Genomic DNA, 17,809 nt, shown 5'->3' with positions numbered 1-17,809 from the left:
GACAAGGTTTCTCTGTGTTGTTTTGGAGGCTGTTGGTCCAGCCCAGCCTCGAACTCACAGAGACCCGCCTGCCTCTGCCTCCTGAGTGCTGGGATTAAAGGTGTGTGCCACCACCGCCCGGCTATTTTCATGTTCTTAAGCACCCTTCACCCTTAAGTCTAGTCCTTCTCCTCTTGTAACACTTGTCCGATGGTTCTTGAACCAGACAGGAAACTACAGACCTCCTTCTAGGACTTGAGATGAACAGTGAGTGCTCTTTAGGACTGACTAGTGGCTGCTTAGGCTGGAATGGGGCAGTCATGTGCTCAGTTCCTCCGGCTTCCAGACTCACTCATTAGTTGCAGTTCCTCCACCCTTCAGTAAATTAAGGAGGGAAGTCATCTAGCAGTCACCTTTGTTTGTTTATCTTGAGATTGGGTCTACTGTTTGGGCTCAAATGACCTTGAACTCTGGAACCTCCTGCCCTGGGTCCTTTGCTCTCTGCACCAATAGAGCATAGCAAAACTCCGTTTCCTACCCTTTAGCCTACAGCAGTGTACTTCTAGGAAACTAACAAAAACTTGGAAAGAGTACTGCATAGGTAATTTGTATAACACATGTTACATACCTGCTTCTCTTTTGAAAAACAAGATTCACGCCAGGCAGTGGTGGTGCACGTCTTTAATCCCAGCACTTTGGAGTTAGACCTCCATGCGTTCCAGGTCAGGGCTGTTACGCAGAGAAACCCTGTTTCAAAAAACAAACTTAATTTAATCTCTCTCCCCCCCCCCCTGCTCTCCTTCCCCTCCCTTCCCCCTCCCCTCTTTCCTCCCCCCTTCACCCCCTCCTCTCTCCTCTCCCCTCTAGCCCCCTCTCCCTTCTCTTACTTTAGCTTTCTCGATCTCACTGGCTCTTGCTCTCTGGGTGCAGTTCTGAGTTACAGTAGGGGTTTATAAAGGCAAAACTCGCAAGACAATGTACTGCCTGCCTATTTGGAATCAAGGACAGTAACACATAGTGACAAACTTCATGTCTGCCTATGTGGAATCAGGCCCATATCCTGCCTACATATAGTCTGGGGCAGGCAAGCTTGTTTACAGAAGTTAAAACATCAGCCAGTGGCCCACGCCTTTAATCCCAGAGCTGGGGAGGCAGAGGCACGTGGATCTCTGTGAGTTCAAGGCCAGCCTGGCCTACAAGAGCTAGCTCTAGGACAGGCTCCAAGGCCACAGAGAAACCTGTCTCAAAAAAAAAAAAAAGTGAAAACATGAGATTTGTGTAAGACCGGGCAATTACAAGAACAGTCCCCAGCATTCCAGGAAGTCATCTGTCCTTGGCCAAGTGGGCTCAGAGCGTAGGGGCATTTTGTTTTATAATTCTCTTAAACACAGTACTCTTAAACTTTGAAAGATAGTTTTCACCATCAATATTATCTCTATATTAGTAATACTTATAGAAAATGTTAGTCAATGATGGAAATCTCAATTCTCAGCTGAGAGGAGACCTGTGTCAGTAAGGGACTCACCTTCCTGCCCGTGGTTTCATAATTCCTCTTGTCTTTCTATTTGCCTCGGTGTCACTAGCAGGATACTGAGGTTTTTTTTTTTTTTACATATATTAAATACCATTGTTTTTATAAGCATATATTTGAAGTGCATGTAAAATACACAGAGCAAGAATGCTTATGGGCCGCCGGGCGTTGGTGGCTCACGCCTTTAATCCCAGCACTTGGGAGGCAGAGGCAGGCGGATCTCTGTGAGTTCGAGGCCAGCCTGGTCTACAAGAGCTAGTTCCAAGATAGCCTCCAAAGCCACAGAGAAACCCTGTCTCGAAAAACCAAAAAAAAAAAAAAGAAAAAAAAAAAGACTGAAGAATGCTTATGGGCTATATGGGCCGGAAACAAGGAGTATGAGTATGTACATGTGCATGCATGAGTACATTTTTTAAAGTTTTCCTCTTAGTGGGAAAAAAGAAAAGCTTGGAAATGAGTTTCCTGCCAGGCAAATTGGCTCATACTTGGAACTTGAGGAAAGAGAATTGCTGTGAGTTTCTTGTATAGCCCATTTTGCTTTGTATAGCTAGTTAGATTCTGTCTCAGGATTTTAAAGGAGGCCGGGCGTTGGTGGCACACACCTTTAATCCCAGCACTTGGGAGGCAGAGGCAGGCGGATCTCTGTGAGTTTGAGGCCAGCCTGGTCTACAGAGCTAGTTCCAGGATAGCCTCCAAAACAACACAGAGAAACCCTGTCTCGAAAAACCAAAAACAAAACAAACTTTAAAGGAGCAGGAGAAAAACAATTTGCAATGAAACAGAGTGAGTTAACATTATGGTACACCCTGTCTCTGCCCATCTGTATGCTCTCACTCACTCCCTGACCCGTCTCATCATCATTCTAGGAATTGTTAGGTAAACAGTCCATCCCTGATTTACATCTTCAGTAATTTTTGATAAATTTTACATGCTGGCTTTGTATTTCAGTTATTTTCCCTCAAGTTACTGAGTAGCTGGGAATTGGTGTGACATCCTGCTTGGTTAACTTAAATGTTTTCTAAAGATTTATCTTCACTACTTTTTAATTACTCTGTGTGGTGTGGTGTGGTACCTAGAGAGACTGTAGATGTTGGATTCCCCCCCCCAGCTAAAGTTTGAGGTTATTAAACCCTTAAACAATGGTCCTTGGTCCTAGCACTCAGGAGGCAGAGGCAGGCGGATCACTGTGAGTTCGAGGCCAGCCTGGTCTACTGAGTGAGTTCTAGGACAGGCTCCAAAACAATATAGAGAAACCCTGTCTAGAAAAACAAAACAAAACAACAACAACAAAAAAACAATGATCCTTAGAACCAATTCATGTATTTTGCCAGAGCAGTAAAAACTCACACCCACTGAATTGTCTCCAACCCTAACATAAAAATTTTAAGTGATTGGGGACTGGAGACATTGGCTCAGTGATTAAGAGCACTGGCTGTTCTTCTGGAGGACCCAGGATCAATTCCCCCATGTAGCAGCTCACACCTGTCTGAGTTTGAGGCCATCCTGGTCTACAGAGTGAGTTCCAGGAAAGGCTCTAAAGCTACTGAGAAATACTGTCTTGAAATACCAAGGAAAAAGAAAAAACCTTGATTGTAGCTTGATATTTTAAAATTGGCCTTCAGCTCACACTGCTATGCCTGTGTTTGCCAATAACAGATTATTGTCTTCAGTATAGTGGCAGTGTCATCTAGCACTAGCAATGAGTTGAATCCAATGACGTTGACTTTTAAGGTATCCTATTTGCTTTGTCATAAGTAACATGTGCCTACTTTTATTCAAAATAAACTCTAGTGTTGTGTTTCCGTGTTTTTGTCTTTTTTAAACAGTTAAGGGAAGAAAGTCGAAGGCTGGCTTTGGCTGCCAAAAGAGAAAAACGAAAAGAGAAGAGAAGGAAGAAAAAGGAAGAACAAAGAAGAAAATTAGAAGAAATTGAAGCCAAAAATAAGGAGAACTTTGAACTCCAAGCTGCCCAAGAAAAAGAAAAACTTAAAGTTGAAGGTATTTTTTTCCAGATAAGCATCCATTTTGAGGCTGCAGTCAAATCTTACACTTAGCTTCATCTAGTAGCTGTATTTCCAGTTACATGGCAGGGTGAGGTAAAAGGATCACAAGATCAGGATGTGTGGGTGACACAGTGAGTTCAAGGCCAGAATATACAGCTTGGTGAGATTGTCTCAAGAGTTTATGAGTTCCAAGCAGGTAGGTCTGCAAGCAGTTGCCTACCATGTGCTGGGCCTTAAATATAATTCTTTGCACTAAAAGATCATTGTTAGCTTAAGCTAGGCAGGGTGGTGTGCCATGGTAACCGCAGCATTTGGGAAGTGGAAAGCAGGAGGGTCAGCAGGTCAGGGTCGCCCTTGGCTATAAAGTCAAAGACTACCTTAGACTACTACTGCTAATTGTAATCATGATTATATTTACTTTTAAGTTGGATGTGGTGGTACATACTTATAATCCTAGCATTCAGAGACTGAGGTAGTCAATTACTGAAAAGCCAAGACTAGCCCTGAATATATAGTAAAACCCTGTCTCCTGTCTCCCCCATTTATTTTTATTAAAATACTAATCAGTCAGCTTAGACATAGTTTTAACTATTTGAAGACTAAAGATGAGAAGCTGTTGTTTGGTTTACTGTCTGATTCCATAATTTAACTATTTAGATTCTGGTTTTGGTCTGTGTTTTGTACTTCTTTCTTTGCTGTATTTAGCTCATGGTAGCCTTGCACTCTACCCCATCCTTTCAGATCACATAGAATATAGACATCTTCCATTCTTGATTTTTAAAACTTTTGACTACATGTGCTTAGTCTTTCTCTTCTTTTTTGAACTGTTTACATGTAACTGTATACATTATGTGTAATGACATACTTGACTATTACTCTTCTCATAGAGTGACATTATTTTATATATCCTAGTAACTATTATACTTCATTTAACAATTTTATCATGATTCATGTGCATATTTCCCAAGCTACCCCCAAATAATCTTTTTTGTTTGTTTGTTAGATTGTTTTTCAAGACAGGGTTTCTCTGTTTAGCTCTGTAGACCAGGCAGGCCTTAAACTCACAGACATCCACCTACCTCTGCCTCCCGAGTGCTGGGATTTGTGCACTACCACCACCTGGCCCCAGATACTCTTTACTGTTGTCTGTTGTATCAATCTCATCAGTGAATGACTAACTTAGTATTGCTGCTTTTACAGAAGAACCTGAAGTCTTGACAGAGCCTCCAAGTGCCACTACCACCACCACCATAGGAATATCTGCTACCTGGACTACTTTGGCAGGTTCCCATGGTAAAAGAAATAATACCATAACTACAACCAGTTCAAAGAGGAAAAACAGGAAAAATAAAATTACTCCAGAAAATGTTCAAATTATATTTGATGAGCCACTACCAATTTCATACAGTCAGCCAGAGAAGGTGAATGGAGAATCCAAGAGCAGCAGTACCAGCGAGAGTGGGGACAGTGACAATATGAGGATTTCCAGCTGCAGTGATGAAAGTAGTAACAGCAACAGCAGCAGGAAGAGTGACAATCATTCCCCAGCTGTGGTCACTACCACTGTGACCAGCAAGAAGCAGCCTTCTGTTCTGGTTACATTTCCAAAAGAGGAGCGAAAATCCGTTTCTGGCAAGACTTCCATAAAGTTAGTTCTAAGTTCTACTTTTACTGGTGTCGATTAAACACCTTGTTGCTAATTTTCTTTTTCCTTTCCTTTCTTCTTCTTTCTCTTTTTTTGAAACAAGTAAATTAACTACTAAATATTTTTGTATGCTAAAAAAGATTAAACTGTTGTTCAGATTTTATGTGAAGAAAATAAATTATTTTTACTATTTAAGTTTTTGTGATTGTTAAACAGTTCATTAAAAATATTGGTAAGTGAACCTGGGCATGGTGGCACATGCCTGTAATTTCATCAATTGGGAGGCTGAAGCAGGAGAATCACAGGTTCAAAGTCAGGTTGGGCTACTTGTTGACTTGAGTATAGGCTGACCTATGTATCAAGATTGCTTCAAAAAAGAAAATGGTATTGTGTTAGGATTCTACTTTGCTAAATTTGCCTTTGTATATTATATTCTTAAAACCGGGTCTTTGTTATTATATGTTGACTAGTAGAGAAGTTAGGAACAAGTTCCTCTTGTTCTCTTTCATTGGTCTTAATAAGCTGTGTATCTTATTACCTTTGTCATTTAAATTTTTCTACATCTGTTCATTATTAATGTACTTTCCCTCCTTTGTTAAAGATTGTCAGAGACTGTCAATGAAGGGACCAGTAACTCTCTGTCAACTTGTACAAAGTCTGGTCCATCTCCTCTTTCTTCTCCAAATGGGAAGTTAACAGTAGCAAGTCCTAAGCGTGGGCAAAAGAGGGAAGAAGGATGGAAGGAGGTTGTAAGGAGGTGAGTGATTCTTGGTTTACAACTAAAGTCTTCCCACTCTTCCCAAGGTTGTAGAGAAACTCATGTCCCAAAACTAAATCTGGGCAAGAGACAATCTTGCTGTATTTCACATGCCAAAAAAGTCAGTGTTTTAAAAGAAGTGAGTTGGTGGTGATGTACTCTAATCCTAGTGTAATTCTCTGTAGCTCTGGCTGCCCTAGAATTCCACTGGGTAGACCAGGCTGGCCTGGAACTCAAGAGTTCCAGCTGCCTCTGCCTCCCAAGTACTGGGATTCTTTGACCAATGTGAAGATTTAAAATTAAAATGTGCCAAACCTGGTGGCACATTCCTGTAATACTAGCACTTTGGAGGTGAAAAAGGTTACCCTCAGCTACACAGTGAGTTTGCGGCCATTCTGAACTGTTTGAGGTTCTCATTTGTTTACAACAAACAAATAAGCAATTTTTTTTGGGTTGTTGTTGTTGTTGTTTTGGTTTTTTTTCAAGGCATGGTTTCTCTATATTATTTTGGAGCCTGTCCTGGAACTCGCTCGGTAAACCAGGCTGGTTTTGAACTCTCAGAGATCCACCTGCCTCTGCCTCCTGAGTGCTGAGATTAAAGGTGTGTGCCACTAATGCCCGGCTAAATAAGCAAAATTAAAACTGCTTGCTATTTTTCCAAGGAACTTTAATTCAGTTGCCAGCACCCATACAGGACATCTTACGACTTCCTGTAACTCCAGCTTGAGGGGATTGGACACTTTTTGGCCTCCACAGGCACCTGCGCATATACAACATACAATCACATAGATACGGACAAATTGACACACGTCTCCAAGTTGTTCTGTGTACTCCCTGGCCCATGTGTCCATACCCCCCCCCCAATAAAATGTAAGAATTCTTGTAATTTGGAAAGTGAGGCATGATAGTTCTTGCCTGTAATCCAACTACTTGAGAGTAGGAGGCAAGAAGATTGTTTGATTTGGAAGCCTAGGCTACAGAATGAGGCTTCTGTCCTACATAGTCCAAGCAAGTCTTGAGTTAATTCACTATAGCCCTTAGTAATGACCCTTCTTCCACCAACTCCCACCACTTGGCAGGCTAACCTAGGTGATTTTTTTTTTTCTTTTTCTTTTAACTTCTGGTAGGCTTTTATTTTTTCTCATGTGACTTCATGAATTTTTATATGTCTAGATAATTAAATATTCAGAGAAACAAAGAATTTTTATATCATTTTTTGAGATAATACATTAAAAGGCAAAAATGAAGGGTGCCTAAAAGAAACCTTTCTTGAGCCTTTAGCCTATATTAGATCCTTTAACCCTTCCTGTTAATTTGCACCAGCAGGATTTGCAGTGGCAGAGTGCACATTAACCTGGTATATGATAGTCCAGAACAAGATGAAAAGTAGGCTAAGACAGCAGCTCACTGTATAGATCAGGCTAGCCTGTAGATCCTTCTGCTTCTGCCTCCTGAGTGCTGTTACTAAAGGGGCCATTTTTTTGTTTCTCTGAATTAAGAATAAATAGAAAGTTGGGTGTGGTAGTGTATTCCTTTAGTCCCAGCACTTTGGAGATAGGCCAGAATCCCCTTTTTAAGCTAGCCAAGGCTACATAGTAAGATCCTGTATTTATTGTGCATTTAAAAAACAAAAGCCGGGTGGTGGTGGCACATGTCTTTAATCCCAGCACTCGGGAGGCAGAGGCGGGGGGATCTCTGTGAGTTTGAGACCAGCCTGGTCAACAAGAGCTAGTTCCAGGAGAGCCTCCAAAGCCACAGAGAAACCCTGTCGCGAATACCAAACCTAAATAAATAGATGAATGAATGGACAGATAAATAAATAAATAAATAACAAAAGAATAACCCAGATGCTTATTTCTTAATAGTCTGTTCATTTATAGTAAAATATGTTGATTATAATTTCTTATTTTCATTATGACCCCTAATAATGATTTGTCTTAATTTATTAATTTATCTTTGCAACTTTTAAACAGGTCAAAGAAAGTATCTGTTCCATCAACTGTGATATCTAGAGTGATTGGAAGAGGTGGCTGTAATATCAATGCCATTCGGGAATTTACTGGTGCACACATAGATATTGATAAGCAGAAGGACAAGACTGGAGACCGGATAATAACTATAAGGCAAAGCTTTATTTCTACATTTTCTTCTTTCTGTTTTATTATAACTCAATGGAATTGAATCATTTGAGTAGCATTTTGTATTTTTGTGTGTGTGTGTCTTAGGGTTTTTCTTGCTGTGAAGAGACAACTCTTTTTTTTGTTTGTTTGTTTTTGTTTTTTTTTTTTTTTTGTTTTCCTTGAGACAGGGTTTTTCTGTGGCTTTGGAGGCTGTCCTGGAACTAGCTCTTGTAGACCAGGCTGGCCTCGAACTTACAGAGATCCACCTGCCTCTGCCTCCCAAGTGCTGGGTTTAAAGGCGTGCGCCACCATCGCCCAGCGAGACAACACTTCTGAAGGAAAACATTTAAATGGGTGACTCACTTAAGTTTAAAGGTTCAGTCTATTATCATGGTGAGATGTAGCAGCATGCAGGCAGACATGATACTGGAGAAGTAGCTGGGAGTCTGACATCTTGCAGACAATAGGAAGTCAACTGAGATTGGGCAGCATCCTAAGCATGGGAAACCTCAAAGCCCTACCTCACAGTAACATACTTCCTCTAAGGAGGTCATATGCACTGCAATAAAGCCTTACCTCCTAATAGTGCCACTCCCTATGAGATTATGGGAAGCCAATTACATTGAAACTACCACAGTATATATGTGTGTGTGCGCTCTTGCTGGGAGTGCCAATGCAAGTATATATCTGTACACATGTGAATGCTAAAGGACAACCTTAGGTGCTGATCTTCTGATACATTCTACCATGTTTTATTTTTTAATTTCTAAGTTGTGTTTGTGTGTGCCCTCAGAGGTCAGAGACCTCAGATCCCTGGAACTGGAGTAATAGCCTACCTGACATGGGTTTTGGACCCGAATTTGGACCCTCTGTAAGAGCAGTACATGCTCTTAACCATTAAATCATCTAGCACCTTCCCCCTTCTCCCTTTTTGGGAGACAGAGCCTCTGAAATGCCTAGAATTGGCATGTAGGTATACATAGCTAGCAATTGAGTCCAAATGACCTGTCTATCTCCACCTTCCCACAAGCATGCAGACACCATGCCCCAGCTTTTTATTCTAATGTGTTCTGAGGTCACACTCGGGTTCCTGTGTGTGCTGCCAAGTACTTTACCAATGGAATTATCTCCCAGGGGGGAGGGAGTGTGTGTGTGTGTGTGTGTGTGTGTGTGTGTGTGTGTGTGTGTGTGTGTGTGTGTGTGTGTGTGTGTGTGTCGGGTGGAGGGAGGGCGGGCGGGCGTGTGCACGAGAGTGCATGTGCTTACACTGTGGGAGCCAGGGAATAATTCCCCTCCTATGGTCTATCACTTTGTGTTGGCCCTTGAGCTAGAATTCCTCAGTGAGCCTGAGGCTTGGAAGCTTGGTATTTCAGCCAGTCTGACCGTACAGAGAGCTGCCAGGATCCTCTTCCATTAATAATGCTGAGGTTACAGGCTTGTGTGTAATGGGGATTTGAACTCATGTTCACCCCACGCTTAGTTTTTAAAGGCTGATAATTATTTGAGAATTGTAACACACACCTTGAATCTCATCCGATGCAGAAGCAGCAGTTCTATGTGACTTCAAAGCCAGCCGTTCCTTATAGTGAGTTCCTGGACAGCCAAGGCTATGTATGGAGACCATGTCTCCAAAAGCAAAAAGAAATAAGTGTTTGAGAATATTAGTATCCCTAGCCCTTTTCTAATTAATATATTCTTGTAACATGTTTTAAGTACTGTTAAGGACATTTGTCCTAAGCCTTGAGTAGTAAATCTCTAACAGTTTGTTTTTGAGACAGGGTTTTCTGTGTAACAGCCCTGAATGCATTGGAACTCATTCTGTAGACCAGGCTGTCCTCGAACTCACAGGCTGTCTCTGCTTCCCGAGTGCTGGGATTACAGGCATGTTCCACCACCGCTCAGCGGGAAAATGAAGTTTTCATTAAAAAAAAATAAATAAAACAATTAGGACCTGGAGCAATCATTGCAGAAGACCAGGATTCAGTTCTCTGCACCCACATGGTAGCTTCCAGACATCTAAACAATTATATCAATAAGTCCTTCTTAAGAAAGTCACTTAAGATAGGTAGTATGGGTTAGTGGTAGGGAACTAGCTTGTGAAAGTCTGCCTGCCAACACCTTCCATGTGCATACAAAAAAAGAAGCTAAAATTTATTGATCTTCTGAAGCTTAGCATTAATTCAGGATAATTTACTGTTTCCAGAATACCTAAAAATTGGTGAGAATATTGCCCTTGCACTCTTTGGTCTATCTGTGGTATGTGCGTGTGAGAGAGACAGACAGAGAAAATGTCTGCACACAAATGACTTTATATAACTATGACGTACTGAAATTAGGGCTAACTCCGGGGACATTTGTTTTTGTCTGTTGATCAACATACAGGGGTGGCACTGAATCAACAAGACAAGCAACTCAGTTGATCAATGCTTTGATCAAGGATCCAGACAAAGAGATTGATGAACTTATTCCAAAGAATCGTTTGAAAAGCTCCTCAGCAAATTCCAAAATAGGGTCCTCAGCACCTACCACCACTGCTGCTAATAGTTCCTTAATGGGAATAAAAATGACGACTGTAGCTCTGTCATCAACATCTCAAACTGCCACAGCGCTCACTGTGCCTGCGATCTCTTCTGCATCTACTCACAAAACCATAAAGAACCCCGTGAATAATGTGAGGCCTGGTTTTCCAGTCTCCCTTCCATTAGCGTACCCTCCTCCACAGTTTGCACATGCTTTGCTTGCTGCTCAGACTTTCCAGCAGATCCGTCCACCAAGGTTGCCCATGACCCACTTTGGAGGTACTTTTCCACCAGCTCAATCCACTTGGGGTCCTTTTCCTGTCAGGCCTTTGAGCCCTGCCAGAGCTACTAACTCGCCTAAGCCTCACATGGTGCCTCGCCATAGCAATCAGAATAGCAGTGGTTCTCAGGTGAATCCCGCAGGTTCTTTAACTTCAAGTCCAACAACTACAACCAGTTCATCAGCTTCAGCGGTGCCTGGTACATCTTCAAATGGCAGTCCAAGTTCTCCTTCAGTCAGAAGGCAGCTTTTTGTCACAGTTGTGAAGACATCTAATGCCACAACTACAACAGTCACAACTACAGCAAGCAACAACAGCACTGCACCCACAAACGCCACATATCCTATGCCTACTGCCAAAGAACACTACCCAGTATCCTCCCCATCTTCCCCATCACCACCAGCCCAGCCAGGAGGGGTTTCTAGGAATAGCCCTTTGAATTGTGGAGCAGCATCCCCAAATAAAGGGGCATCTACTTCCGAACAGGAAGCAAGTAGTCCGCCAGTAGTAGAAACCTCCAATAGGCCCCCACACAGCAGCAGTTCTTCTGGGAGCTCATCAGGTCATTCCACGCAGCAGCAACCTCCGGGATCTGTTTCTCAGGAGCCAAGACCCCCTCTTCAGCAGTCTCAGGTTCCTTCCCCGGATGTGAGAATGACTGTTCCTCCTACAGCAACAAGTTCTGCTCCAGTGGCGGTGCCTTCTACTGCGCCTGTGACGTACCCTATGCCTCAAACACAGATGGGATGTTCCCAGCCTCCTAAAATGGAAACCCCTGCTCTTAGACCACCTTCTCATGGCACAGCTGCCCCTCACAAGAATCCAGCTCCAGTGCAGAATTCATCTGTTGCAGTCCTCAATGTTAATCACATTAAAAGACCTCATAGTGTTCCCTCTTCTGTCCAGCTACCTTCGACCTTAAGTACACAAAGTGCTTGTCAGAATTCAGTACATCCAGCAAATAAGCCTGTTGCTCCCAACTTCAGTGCTCCTTTACCATTTGGGCCCTTTAGCACATTGTTTGAAAACAACCCTACAAATGCTCATGCCTTCTGGGGAGGATCTGTTGTTTCATCTCAGTCAACACCAGAATCCATGCTGTCTGGAAAGTCTTCGTATTTGCCAAATTCAGATCCTTTACATCAATCTGATACTTCCAAAGCACCAGGTTTTAGGCCGCCATTACAGAGACCTGCTCCAAGTCCCTCAGGTGAGATTATTTTGTTTTTTCACCTTCTGTAGTTAATATTTCACATGGTTAATAGGGAAATTCTTAGCTATGTTTTGATGTATTTGCTCTTAAAGTAGGGTACTTGGATGGAGAGGGGATTTTTGTTGCGCTATTGCTTTTGAAACAAGCTCTCCTGGAATTCACTATGTAGACAGGCTGGCCTTGAATTCAAGCCTTTGCTTCCCAAGCACTGGGGTTAAAGGTGTGGGCTGTGGTGCCCAGTGCCTATAGGGTTTTGTTTTTCTGGTGATACTAGTTGAACCCATTGGGTTTTGTGAAGGCCAGGGTTTAAATGATCTCGCCAGACCCAAGATAAATGACAAATACCTATTTGTTCATTACACAGATAAGAGTAAATAACTGTTGAGGTCTTCCTGTTCTAGAAGATGTAGTTTCTACTCTTCAGATGTTCTCTGAAACCCAAGAGAGCACGTGCCAGCTCCTCCTGTACCTTAAGGGGTCGAGGCTGCACCTGAAACCACGCCCAAAGGGCGTGGCCACTACAACAAGGCAAGATGCTACTGCATTATTTGTGCGCTAGACAAGTATGTTTTTAAAAAGACCTATCAATCTCTGGCCCCCTTCCTTCCCTCCCTTCTCCCCTAATCTTCCACTTACCCCCCCCCCACACACACACATAAACACACACATACAAGTCAATGAAGTCTGTCCCATTACCACTTTGAGGAAAGACCAAGGACCACCCTGTGTCTAGACTGAGCAAGGTATGGTCTGGAAAAAAACAGTTCATGAACTAGGGAGTCCCACTGCCAGTGGCCCCACAAACTTCCCAAGCCATCCACTTTCACCTGCATTCAGGGGACCTAGCTTGGTCTTAGGCAAGTTCCCCAGCTGTCAATCTGGAGCTGATAAACTCCTATTAGCTCTGGTCAGCTGTTACTATGGGTTTCCCCATCGTGGTCTTGATCCCTTTGCTCATGTTGTCGCTCCTCCCCTTTCTTAGTCTGTACTCCAGAAGCTCAGTCCAGTGCTTAGCTGTGGATCTCTGCATCTGCTTCCATCAGTTACTGGATGAAGGTTCTATGGTAGTCTTCAATCTGTTTATAGGGGAAGGACAGTTCAGGCACCCTCTCCACTATTGCTTAGAGTTTTATTTGGGGTCATCCTCCTGTATTCCTGGAAATTTCCCTAGTGTCAGGTTTCTCAATGATCCCATAATGGCTCCCTCCATCAAGATATTTCTTTCCTTGCTCTCTCTCTCTCTGTCCTTCCCCCAATCTGAGCATATTGTCCCCTCATGCTCTCTTCCCTACTCCCATTCTCTCCCCTCTCTTCCAGGCTCCCAGTTTACTCAGGAGCTCTTGTCTATTTCCCCTTCCTAGGTGAATGTCTCTCTTAGGGTCCCCTTTGTTACCTAGACAAGCACTTTCTTTACCAGTTGTATCATTAGCATTTAGTGTAGTGTTTTTATTTTAAGACCTTTTAAAGGCTACAGTAAATTTTATCTTGAATGTCCCATAAATAAATAGGTCTCATCTCCCCCTCCTTGGAAAAAAAAAGAGGTTTGTGAGATATTTCTGAGAAAGGAATCAACTTGGAAGGTTGAAGGAGAACAGCCAAGTAATGCCAGCAAACACTGAATAACTACCAGTTTTATTAAATTCAAATTTCTGTTTTTCAGACATCTTTCTCATTCTGAAACAATACAATAGCCAGGCATTGGTGGTGCATGCCTTTACTTGGGAGGCAGAGGCAGGTGAATTTCTGAGTTTGAGTCCAGCCTGGTCTACAAAGCGAGTTCCAGACAGAGCTTTTAACAGAGAAACCCTATCTCAAAAAAAATACAACATCTAATGTGGTAGCCATTAGCTATCTCTTCTATTTCTGTTTAACTCAGTGAAAATTCACCAAGTGTGGTGATGAACATCTTTAATCCCACCCAGCCTTGGGAGTCAGAGGCAAGCAGATCTCTGTGAGTTCCAGGCCAGCCAGGGCTACATAGTGTGACCCTATCTCAAAATAAGAACACTTAATCTTCTTAGTCAAGGGGTAAGTACTGAGCTCATTTCTATCCTGATTTTTGGTTTTCCAATATGGTTTCTCTTGTGTAGCCCTAGCTGTCTGATTACTAACTCTGTAATCTAGGCTGCCTGCCTGTGCCTCTCAAGTGCTGGGATTAAAGGCAAGTCCCACCATTGCTAAGGAGAGATCCTGTATTTTAAAACAAGGAAGGGAAGAAACTATTGTGAGTTTGCCAGAACATTTCAAGCAACTGAGAAAATCTATGTGAAAGATGGACATGCTATGGTCGTTGGTCCACATGACCTCATCCTATTTTTAAAGAATGTTTTGTTTTATTCAGGGTTCGATTTTGTTATCTGAAACAAGGCCTCTATGGCCTGGAGCTTACCATATTGGTCATGCTTGTCTCAGATTCACAGCGGCCTTTGAAATTAGTCAGCAGGCTAATAATGCGATTGTCCTCCTTGGACTTAGGGCTACAGTTACAGACATGAACCACCGGAGGCTGGCTTTGTTTGTTTTGTAAGACAGGGTTTCTGTATTGTTTTGTAGGCTGTCCTGGAACTCGCTCTGTAGACTAGGCTAGCCTTGAACAGAGATCTGCTCCCAATTGCTGGGATTAAAGGCATGCGCCACCAACGCCCGGTTGGTTTTTTGTTTCTTAAGGACAGTCTTACTGTATAGCATTGGTTGGCCTGGTACTCAGAACAATACCTTTTCCTACATATGTGTTTTTCCTGCATGAATATATGTGTACCAATGTGTACCTGGCACTCAGGGAAGTCAGAAGAGGTACTGGTCCCATGGAGTTTGAGTTACAGATAGTTAAGTTATCCTATGACTGCTGGGATCCAATCCCGGGTCTTCTGCTAGAATTGCAAGAATTTTAAGTGCTGAGCCACTACAGTCTGCCACCCTATACAATTGTTTAAAAGAAATTTTTAGTCAGGTGTTGGTGGTGCACATCTTGAATTTCAGTGGGAAACAGTGAGGTAGGCAGATCTTTGAATCCAAGCTTGGTCTACATAACAGCCGGTCAGTGGTGGTGAATGCTTTTAATGCAAGGCAGGAGGATCTCCATGAGTTTGAGGCCATCCTGGTCTTCAGAGCTAGTTCCAGGGCAGCCAGAGCTGTTAAATGCCTAGTAATAAATACTATTCCTTTCAGTCATCTTATTCATTTGTTCATATCTATTGATGATGGAGTGGTTTTGAGAAAGGGTCTTCCTTTAGCCTAGACTTCCCCTTAAACTTGTCATGTGGCTGTTCTCAACCTTATAGGACCATTTGAGATTGTGTGCGTGTGTTTGACATAGTCTCTTATAGTCCAGGCTGGCCTTGAATTGATTATGTAGCTGAAGATGACCTTAATTTGACACTCTTGGTTCTCCCAGATGCTGACATTAGTGGCATTTGCCAGCACTCCCCGCTAAAGAGCTAAAGAACTTTTTGTTTTGTTGTTCAAGATAGGGTTGCTCTGTGTAACATCCCTGGGTGTCCTGGAACTTGCCCTGTAGACCAGGCTGGCCTTGAAATTACAGAGATCTGCCTGCCTCTGCCTCCTGAGTGCTGGGATTAAAGGCATGCACCAGTACCACCCAGCTGAATTTCTTTTTTAAAGTAACAAAAATACTTTTTAGAGTTGCACTTGTGTGCTCTTTCCAGTGATGTCTTCTGGGGTAATTAGTGAATAAAGGTGATCTTCTACATTACAGGTATTGTCAACATGGACCCACCATATGGTTCTGTAACACCTTCTTCTACACATTTGGGAAACTTTGCCTCAAGTCTTTCGGGAGGTCAAATGTATGGGCCTGGAGCACCTCTTGGAGGAGCACCTGCAGCTGCTAACTTTAACAGACAGCATTTTTCCCCACTTAGTTTGTTGACTCCATGTTCATCAGCATCAAATGGTGAGTTATCTCTGTCCCAAAAGAAAAGATTATTTCTTATAAACAGAGGGGTTGGAGCTCTTCAAGTGTAGACTCAAATTCACCATGTAGTCAAGGATGACCTTGAATCTGAACTTTCTGCTTCCAATTCCTACATGTTGGAACTAGAGACATTTGCTACTGCTGCTCACTCCAAGTTTGGGATTTTCAACTTCACCATCATTTTAATGCTGTAAAAAGATACAATTCCTAACTCTTGACAATCTGTAATATCAATAAAACCTGTATGTGTAAAACTATTATCGGACCTGGAGAGATATAGCTCAGTAGCACTTGATACTCTTGGAGGGTCCAGTATTGATTCCCAGTACCCATGTGATAAAGATCTATAACTCCATCCTAAGGCCTCTCACCCCATTCATAGACATAGAGTCTTCTAACACTGTACAATTAAAAGCAGTATCTTGGCATGTGAGGTATGTATTCTTTTATTTGACCACATCCCTACCTCATATTTAAATACAACTAGGGAGCAGAAAGATTTCTAGCTTTACAAAAAGTGTGACTGTTACATGATGGGACTTAGTCATAATTCTATTTTGAAGACTGAGGTAGGAGAATTTATAGTTTGTGTTTCAGACCAGCCTCAACTATATAGTCTGGTCAGTAATGTGAAAACTGTCTCAAATACAAAAACACTTGCTGTGTAAATACCACCTTTTTGTTGTTGTTGGTTTGTCAAGATAGAGTTTCTCTTTATATCTTTGGATCCTGTCCTGGAACTCTGTAGACCAGATTGGCCTCAAACTCAGAGATCTGCCTGCTTCTGCCTCCTGAATGCTGGGACTAAATTAAAGGCCTGCGCCACCGCCACCTGGCTCCACCTATAAATTTTAACTACCTAAGCAGCATAACAAAACAAACTCACCCAGTATAGAACTATATCCTTATTGTATCAGCAACCTGACTTAGAAACTGAACATTTAAAGAGTTGTGCCCTCCTTTTTGCTTTCTTTTAAGTAGTACTGGAAATATGAACCTAAATCTTGAAAAAGGTAGTCAAGCTATTTGTGATTGATCTGTAATCTCAGCTCCCTGTTTACTTATTAAAAGTTTCTGTCCTATTTTATGTGTATGTTTTTTACTTCATGTATGTCTGCACACCATGTGTGTTTAGTACCTGTTGGGCCAGAACAGGGTGTCAGATCCTGGGACTAGTCACAGGCAGTAATGAACTGCCATATATATGCTGGGAATTGGACCCATGTCCTCTGGAAGAGCAGCCAGTGCTCTAACCACTAAGCCCTGTGTTCAGCAACTCCTCTCCTTCCCCTTTTTTTGTAGAGCAAGTTGGCCTCGAACCGGCTAACATCCACCTGCCTCTGCCTCTCAAGTGCAGGGATGAAAGGCATGTGCCATCACTGGCCTTTTTACTTTTCATTTTGATATGAGTTCTCTCTAAGTTGCTCAGATGGCCTTACCATACCACAAATGTAAAATTCTCCTGCTGTAATCTCCTGAGTCACTGGACTTACAGGCACTTCCATACCCTTTTACCTTGTTTCAATTATGTGCTTAGTATTTCTGCTTTTTTTTTTATCAAACAAGATTTTTCTTCCTCTTAATTTATTAGTAATTCGTAAAACACTTTGGTTTTTTTGGGGGGGGGGTTTCGAGACAGGGTTTCTCTGTATTATTGTTTTGAAGGCTGTCCTGGAACTAGCTCTGTAGACCAGGCTGGCCTAGAACTCACAGAGATCCGCCTGGCTCTGCCTCCCAAGTGCTGGAATTAAAGGCGTGTGCCACCAACGCCCGGCTACCATTTGAATTTCTAATGCAAATATTTAATGTTAAGGATTACAGCTTGTG

At 42.4% G+C, this 17,809-nt stretch overlaps 1 protein-coding gene across 5 annotated transcripts in view; it reads left to right on the top strand.

Annotated features, from left to right (window-relative positions):
- The window catches only part of Ankrd17 (ankyrin repeat domain 17), a 134,777-nt gene that overhangs the window by 107,046 nt on the left and 9,922 nt on the right, over positions 1-17,809 (top strand). For all 5 annotated transcript variants that reach the window (XM_040747378.1, XM_040747377.1, XM_040747381.1 and 2 more), the window contains 6 exons: positions 3,337-3,508; positions 4,714-5,161; positions 5,760-5,915; positions 7,889-8,038; positions 10,418-12,045; positions 15,764-15,961. In XM_040747378.1, coding sequence (XP_040603312.1) covers positions 3,337-3,508; positions 4,714-5,161; positions 5,760-5,915; positions 7,889-8,038; positions 10,418-12,045; positions 15,764-15,961 — 2,752 coding nt within the window. The remainder of the gene's footprint in view (positions 1-3,336; positions 3,509-4,713; positions 5,162-5,759; positions 5,916-7,888; positions 8,039-10,417; positions 12,046-15,763; positions 15,962-17,809) is intronic.

The sequence above is a fragment of the Mesocricetus auratus genome, unplaced genomic scaffold (assembly GCF_017639785.1).
Source record: "Mesocricetus auratus isolate SY011 unplaced genomic scaffold, BCM_Maur_2.0 Super-Scaffold_100006, whole genome shotgun sequence".
NCBI classification, from domain to species: Eukaryota; Metazoa; Chordata; class Mammalia; order Rodentia; family Cricetidae; genus Mesocricetus; species Mesocricetus auratus.
The sequence above is the reverse complement of the archived record's forward strand: the minus strand, read 5'-3'. Positions and strand labels throughout refer to the sequence as shown.